Below are 8,763 nucleotides of genomic sequence, written 5' to 3' on the forward strand. Positions count from 1 at the left end.
AAGAGCTCTGAAAATTAGATGGACACTAATAGTTTGCAAGGAATTTGTTAGATGGATCCTTTATTTGTTTTTATATTAATGCCTTTCAGTCACTCTGTACATGCTGTATGTGTTTACTGTGTATTTACAGTGTGATATTGTCCAATAATAGGAGTTAGTATGTCTGTATGCACTGTAAATGAGTGTGAATATGAGTTATTTCAGCTGTAACCTCATCTTTAGCAGTAATATTTGAAAAGGTCCCACTTTTCAAAAAGGTCATCTACAACAAGGAACAGTGAAATGGTTTGTCAAGCCAATTTAATTAAAGGATGAAAGGACAACATTTTCATACCACTTACGATTGATTACCACAACTTAGCATTGCCTTTTCAAAACAGGCCTATCCTTTGGTGCATTAACTTCAGATTGCCTTTGCTAATTTTGGAAGCAATTCTTGATTCAGTTAGAGGACCACAAATAGTAAAATAGAGAGTGACTATAAGTAAAGAAAAACAATTAATTATGAATTGAAGTGATACCCTTAGATGATGTGAAAGTGAAGGATTTGAAAGGTTAGAAATAACAAAGGCTGCCAGAAGAATGCTTGGAGAGAAGATTAGTTGTGAAGACTATGCAAGAAGAAAAAGAAGATGGGAGAATGCAAAATGTATTTGGGTTGGGGGAAAGCTAGCCTTGCCTTTCTGTGACCTAAATATGTCAATTTTTTTACTGCGTCACACTTAAATCATTTTGAAGCATCAGGGACTACAGCAGACTGAATGTGAGCTATTGTTTGAGCTTGTGTGTGCGCGTGTGTGTGTGTGTGCGCATGTGTTAACACAACAACTCTAATGGCTGAATCAAACGAGCATCACGCTTTTAGCTACAGCTTCAAGTTTCAGTTATTAAAAGACAGTCTCAGTTGATCCTTAGAACAGATAGTCTTAAATCTAAAGTATAAAGCCTACACAGACATGAGATCTCTGCAGCAGTGTGTATGCATGTTTCCCTTTCATCACACTATTCATCCATTATACAGCAATCTGCAGCCCTCAGCACTGCAGACGTCAGTTAAGTCAACCCATCAGATAATGAGCAAGACTTTCATGAATTATATTCAGAACATTAGACATTAGGGACAGAGCTGATGTTCACAGAATTGTGATCTGGAGTGAAGTAAAATGCAAATAAGCAGCCAAAAGGAAACTTAAAACCTGGACATCATACATACCAAACAGCCTTCTATGAAAGAAGAACTTCCCAGCGACGAGGCCTGTGAAGATCGCCAGAATCCACATCAACACCTTCAGGAAGTTCCACCCTCCACCTGGATATTTATTCACTATGAAGGAGAAACAGTTCCCCACGACTATCATGTGGGCCTCCGTCTGGCTGTGGGAAACAGGGTCCTCAGCAAAGATGAGAAAGTTGAAGAAGGTCACTAGGTATGCCACAACCAGGCGAGACCAGGGGTGCTGGAAGTAGTAACGGAAGCGGGTATCTATTTCCATTCTGCCAAGCCTCGCCATCCACCGGCCACCTGACAGAGAGAGGAAGAGAGACGACTCAGCATTCAATTTTACATGTCCCTTTAGGACAGAGATTACCAACAATTAGAGACAGCAGCAGATTATCCAGATTGAGATTACACAATGATACAAGTCATAAGTTTTGGCAGCACTCTGAAACACATGGCAAGGGTACATCCGGTGTGAGATTATGATCTATAATCAGAAATATGACGCCAGAAAAATGACAAAATAATAATATTCACAGCCATGAAGTAAGTGCAGGGTGTTGTAAGTAAAAACAACGTATGTGAAATTTCACTGTTGATGTTGGATAGTAATAAAAATGCCACTGCTAAAGGCATTATAGCCCTTGTGTTCTCTCCCTAACAATGTAAGTAAATCGAAACCAATTTGTTTCTCTAAGAGGCACCATTTGCAACAGTTGTGCAGACATTTTAAAAAGTTGTTTGTATCCTTTTTAACTTCACTTTCTTTTTGGCAGGACAGAGCAATCACACAAAACTTGAGTCAACAACACTCACCTGTAATACAGTAATAAATGTAGGCCACAATAATCAAAATCACATTTCAGATATCCATATAAACAAGGCCATAAAACAGCTGGTTTAGATCACTGGGGCAGATTATGCCCGGTTAATTCCAGGTTGGAGACCACCAACAAGCCCAACACACCCCCTCCTCCGGCAGCTTCCCAAAATATACACCATGAAGACAAGATGTGATGTAAGAGCTTGGGAATAGCATTGGGTTACTGCTGTGAAATACGGGGCACTGTTGTGGTATTTTGCTCATGTGTGTAATGCAGTCAAAGGTGATATAGGATCAAATCAAGGAGTGCTAGCAAAACCAGACACAACCAGAACACATATTTGCCCAATCCTAACCCTAACCCAGACACTGGGCGAACAAATGATATGGAATTTCAAAAACCTGCCACACTGTACCAACAAGAACACAAAAACTACTAGTCATTCTGGAAAAGCAGATCTACACTTTCTCCATTCATTCCAGCAGTTTCTACTGCTCACTGACTTCGACAACGGGCTACAGAGGTAACTTGGTCAAGCAAAAGCGAGGTGTACTTTGGTTTCGAGCCCATTTCAGTATTTTCTGAGAGGAGATTAAGAAGAATGGTTCTCAAGCTGCGGGTCTCTTACGGAGGCAGTCGTGCAGCATGTCGGAGCCCATCGCCGCCGTTAGCGCTTAGCTCTTCCAGCTTTCCTCGGTCCTCCTGCGGTCACACTTCACCACATTACCGCTGTCACTCTTCGGAGCACAGTCCACGCTGAAACAGCCTGAAATACAACCCCGTCTCCGACAGAGGATAGAGCCGTCGGCAGACACGGGAAAATTCGCTTCCACTACAGAGAAAGACGAACACATGGACACGGAGAAACGACGAGCCCGCCCCTCTCCTGTCACATCAACAACAATCCCCCGACACACACACACACACACACACACACACACACACACACACAGTGTTGTTTAAAATAACTTTGGGGGTATTACATAGACTTTCATTTAATTTATGTATGAAACATTTCTCCATCTTTAAACAAGGGGACCAAATTTCCCTAAAATGTAATTTTGGTCTCCAAATCGTGACACACTCATTTTACACCCCCCCGCCCCCCTCCTTATTTTACAAACACATTTTATTATTTGTATTACATAAGTCTGACAATTCTAACAGCAGTGACTCCCCCTCTCACCAGTTTTAAGATTAACGTGAAAAAAAAAACAAGAACAAGCTGCAACAAAGTACTTATACACAGACATTTTACTTTGTGTGATTACGCTGTTTACACTGGCCATGAATCTGAGCAGACTACACAAACACAGACGCGTCTACTCCCCAATTAAGCTTAAGTGTATTCGGTGGGCTGGGACTGCTGCACCATTTAAGGTGGAGCTTATTGTCAGAACGGGCCACGGGCACTGGAGGAGGAGGCGTACCCGGGGTTTACCCCCGACTCACACGTATATTCCCCCCTTCCCCTGAGGGTGGTCTGTACCTGGTACATCCCTGCGGGGTCCTCTCGGCGTGTTCAGTGTCTAGTGATCTTCATGTGTATGATGGTAGAAAGTGTGGTAGGGGCGGGAAGAGGGATGGGGGGTTTGGAGCGGTGCGTTAGACTAATCCTTTCCTCCTCTTCGCCTCTGGTGTGTTTGGTGAGGCGCTGCTGCTGGATGTAACATTGTAGCCAGAAGCTAACAGCAGCAGCTCATACAATAGAGTCAGTCGACCGAAACACACACTCACTCACACAGAGAGATTATCAGAAGCAGAGCAGCTCTTTCTCTCTCGGGGGACAGACATTTATTTAAAGACACACAGGGCGGGATGATGCTATAAGTCTGAGAGAACATATAGCAGATGTTTTTTTTCGTTAGCGGGCTAATGCCGCTGCTGGCTAAGGCCTTAAGGCAACACAAACACGACACTTGTTCCCCATCTAACATGTTTCTGTATACATACTCAATATAAAACCTAACCACGTTTATAGAGTTCAAGGACAAATTGCCTTTCTACTCAAGATATAGTTTCACACAGTGCAATGACACTGAGTGATGACATTATTGAAATACTCCTTTTCTCTAAATTTTAGCAAAATATGGATTTCTTATTGTAATAACACAATATTCCCACAAATTGTGCACCATGCGTGATATGTGAAGTCTGAGGCCTATTCTCTTTTCTACACATTCAAACATCTCAGCTTTTAATGACCCAGATAGCAAAAATGATCTGGTCCGGATGTATCATATGATCCAGAACAGTCCTGAGTCCGATTGTACAACAGACCAGATCCGGATTCCAGACCTGGAACTAAGCTGGGCCGGACCTTGCCCAGATCTTTATTGTTCCTGTGCTCCTCTGGTCCAGATGCGGTCCAGATCCGTGGTCAGCCACCTCCTCTGGATCAGATCTATTCCAGCTCCAGCCCAGATCTGCAGACCGACATTTCAGATGTGTTTCTCCTCCAACACGGATCCACATTTTCTCCAGCTGTTTTATTTTTTATATCAACTTTAATTTATATATATATATATAAGTATATATACTTAACTTTACATTACAATTTGGAAATATTGAATGTTTCACTATTTAGTTAAATAACAAATCAAGAAAAGCTCTATTTTATTAGATCTTCAAAGATTAAATGACTAGATTATAGTCATTTTTATACAATGTTTGTTGAGGTCATGTCATGCCTGAATATTTGGTCAGATGTCAAGACCACCCAACAAATTATCTAGGTTTCATTTTATACATTTAATGCAGTAATGTAATAGTGTTTTAAAACTAATATATATATATATATCTTTGTGAAGTATTTTGGTATTTATGTTTTACTGAGAATAGAGAACCCATGGTGGTTTCTTTCCACTGTGGAACGAGGTAGAGTGATGAATTGTGCAGCAGCAGATGTGCTACAGTGAGTAATTGGAACTCAGCAAAATAGCCACAAAGTAGCTACAAAGCTACAAGCTACATATACCTGCTGAAATGACAACACCACCTGTGGTGCATATAGATTAAGGGAGGTCTTACTGTAAATCTCAACATTACCTACAGAAAGAGAATGTGACACATTAATGGTCACATCATAAAGTTATTTAAAATTATTTTAGCACAAACTAGGGTAATTCTGATTTTTATGACTACTGTGAAAAAAGGTTATTTCATTTTATTTATTTATTTATTGATAACAGGCTAAAGAACACCTGAAAAATATTTATAAATTAGGATTATAATTTATGTATCATGGAATAATAATTTGTATAGATAATATATTAAAGATATAATTATTATATAGTCTATATTTTTATTATAATATATATAATTTCATATTTTACATGACAATACTGAATTTCATATAAGTGAAGCTGCTTATTAGCAGTATGCTAATGTTACCAAGCTTGGTTTCTTTTACTTAAAGAGGAAAAATCATTATGTACAAATTGCAGCAATTCACTAACCTATCTTTATTGCTTTTAATTACTTTTTACCAAAGTAAGTTCATACAGAAATATTATTGTCATTTCATATTAACAGTAAAGCTAGGTTTGGAAAGCCTATGTTAACATTTTGTTAAAACATCTGGAAGGCATTAAAAAAAGTGTCTCGCCATCTTTATTTGATGAGATTTGGTCGTTCTTAAGCAGTTCATATCGTGAAATTTGATTATAAACAGTGAAATTAACAAAAATCTGACTGTTACTCACCTGAAGTGTTAGAGAACCGAAAGGGCTGCAGCAGCGTTGGTGGAGTGACCATAGAGTCAATTGAGTGTGGCTCCGATTCGTGCAGTGACTCCGGGCCCGGTGCAGCTGCAAACCAGTGACATGTCAGAGATTAGAATCAGAAATACAACCTGCACTGGATCCGGATTGTATCCACTGACCGTAGCTGACTGCTATGCAGATCTGCCAGAGGACAAACGGATCCAGATCGAAGTCGCCTGCTATGTGGGGACCTGCATGCCTACAGTTTACATTTTCCAACACTTCACTAATATTGCAAAAATTTCCTCCTAGGTGAATTGATCCTTTCAGTAGGGATCACTAGGTAGGATATTTATCTTAAAATGACAGCTTCAAAACGATGGCTTGAGAATCACTGGGAGGAGAACTCTACGTAGCACTTTACAGCTCATGAGTGTTTAGCTTGCTATAAGAAAAATCTAGCTAGGTTTTCCCCAGTATAGACATCATGGTAGAGCCTGGAGAAGATGGAGAGTGGCTGTTATGGCCATAGCCTGATGCACACCTCTCCAGAAATGTAACTACACATTGCGTCGGCACAGACCACAAGGACTGTGATTGGTCAGAAGTTGGATGGACATTGTTATGTCGTAGGGTTGATGCAGAAGTATACATTGGGCTTTACTTATGAACAAGTGTGAGTGGTAATGCCTGTTAATTTTACCCTGATTAGCTCACTTTTTAGCATTGGACAATGATTCTGTGTATTTATTGCTATATTGCCTGAGTGTGTTTATTGCTAAAAGCTCAAGAGCTGGTCATAACTGTTTTGAATATCCTCAGCTACTGTCTTGACATACTGAAAAAACAGAGTAAGGCAGAGAATATGTTTTTATTACAGTGATAACTGAAAGCCAGCAGCCCTGACTATGAGACTTTCTTAAAGTCAGCAAAGCTGTCCTGTTTCCTTGGTTGGTTTCAGGTTTGGCAGAGTGCAAGGCATCCCCTCATTTAAGGGCAATGCCATCTTGTTTCTCAAGGTTGGAATTTCCCTCGAAAGGAGAAAGGAAAAAGAAAAGGAAATGAAAAAGAAAAGAAAAAGGAAAAATTCTAAAGTTTCAGAATCTCCTGAAGTTCTTCTGAGTCTGGTGAAGCCAGCCCCCTGTGACCATAACCAGGGCTGTGCCTAGGGCCTGGCTATGGGGCTATAGCCCCGGGCCTTTTTTTCATTAGCCCCGGGTTTTTTCTGACAACAAAGTTGCATTTTAAAGCTGGATCCAGCCCGCCAAAATACTCTAAATTAAAATAATTTGGTTCAGGGTTGTAGCCAGGGGTTGGCCTGAGCATTACCAATTTGGACCAAGGCCACCCAGTCAGCCAGAGTGAATTACCCGCATGCGAGTTCACGTCCACGGACACACTCTCCTTTCTGACTGTTTGGCAAAAACACACATTCCTGCGAGTCAGATTTAGAGCTGGAGTGCAAGGGTCGTGTTTAGAATTGCCAACCATCCTGTATTTGGACACTTAAAGCCATGCTCTTTTTGGAACTGATACGGGAGGCGTTTTATTCCATATTTCTGAGGTGAAGCTGTTAAGACAATTAGGCTCAGCCAGAGGAAGAGGCTAATACTCCACAGCAGGTCAGACCATGCTTCTTCTCACTGATCGTCACTTATTTAGCCAATCAGTAGCCAGAGTTAGCTGTCCATCATTCAGTGCTGCAGCCAACAGAGTCAAAGTCCCTCCTAGACCACCTGCACTGAATTACTGTTTTAACCTTACTTTAATAACTAATGTTATGTCTGAGAGAAATTCAGCTCATTTGTAGTGTGTTTGTTACCAGAAATTGTCTTACAAATAATTTTTACAAGCACCATGAATTACGCAGTGTTGTTTTAAAAACTCCATATTATCTATGTTTGTGAGGGTAAATATGATAAAACCCCCTGTAAGGAAAATATGCATTTAGCCTGCCCCGAAGTGATTTTATACTTTAATTTTAATCTGGAAACATGGCACATTAAGCAATTGTGCACCCAAAGAAAACATGAATGTGAAACTGAGATTATGGAGGAAATTTGAGGCCCTTACAGCACAAATTTCCTCTTACAAGGAAAACATGGATTTTGCCTGGCCTGAAATTTTTTTATGCTTTAAAATTAACTGGAAATTTGGCATATTGAGCAATTGCGCATGCAATTAAATGCATGCCAGTCTGAGATTCTGGAGGGAATTTGAGGTCCTTAATAACCTTGGGCCAGCACAAATACACGTCCCAAGTACAGTCTTTGTTTCCCATTATAAAGACAACCTTGTTTCAGCTTGTCCCAAATGGAAGTAATACCTTAATACGTTAAAATCACTGGCAACATAGTACATAGAGCAGCAATACACACAGGTAAAATCTTAAAGTCAAGGTGGAGATTGAAGGCAATATTTATGTCTGTTCACAGAAATTACAAATAGAAGTCCAGTCTCTCACTTTTTGTCAACTTATTTTAGACTATGCCTAATTGATGTAATACTTTTTAAATATTATGCAAGTTGTTTTCCCATAGTTCCCATAGTTTTCCCATAGTAAAATAAATAAGGTAGCAAAAATTCTATACTTTATAAGTTTTAATTAAAGGTTCTTTAAGTATTATTAATAATGGTTCTATTTGTACAGCTATCTGAATACTCAAAGTGTTATTTTCAGTTCAGAGAAAGTGTCTTTAAGTTGTTTGAATTTCAGTATGTCCAGTTCGATCTGCCACACTACTGCTGACTACTTGTTTTCTTTAATTTATTTGTTGACACTTTGTTCGCAGGATGTCCATCTACTCTTAGTTCCCCGCATTAAGAGAAACACTGCAGGAGGAAGAATCTTTTCTCTGAGTGCTCCGGTTTCCTGTCATAGTCCAAAAACACACGTTGGTAGGTGGATTGGTGACTCAAAAGTGTCCATAGGTGTGAGTGTGTGTTGCCCTGTGAAGGACTGACACTCCCTCCAGGGTGTATTCCCGCCTTGCGCCCAATGATTCCAGGAAGGCTG

General features: G+C 40.1%; 1 protein-coding gene across 2 annotated transcripts in view; it reads right to left on the bottom strand.

The window, feature by feature from the left end:
• tmem117 (transmembrane protein 117) overlaps positions 1 to 2,892 on the bottom strand; it is a 57,368-nt gene extending 54,476 nt beyond the window's left edge. For both annotated transcript variants that reach the window (XM_066668477.1, XM_066668479.1), the window contains exons 1-2: positions 2,672 to 2,892; positions 1,214 to 1,522 (exon numbers count right to left, since the gene is read on the bottom strand). In XM_066668477.1, the coding sequence (XP_066524574.1) occupies positions 1,214 to 1,522; positions 2,672 to 2,702 (340 nt within the window). In that variant the 5' untranslated portion in view covers positions 2,703 to 2,892. The remainder of the gene's footprint in view (positions 1 to 1,213; positions 1,523 to 2,671) is intronic.
• Positions 2,893 to 8,763: the final 5,871 nt, after the last annotated feature.

This window comes from Hoplias malabaricus, chromosome 4 (assembly GCF_029633855.1).
Source record: "Hoplias malabaricus isolate fHopMal1 chromosome 4, fHopMal1.hap1, whole genome shotgun sequence".
Classification (NCBI taxonomy): Eukaryota; Metazoa; Chordata; class Actinopteri; order Characiformes; family Erythrinidae; genus Hoplias; species Hoplias malabaricus.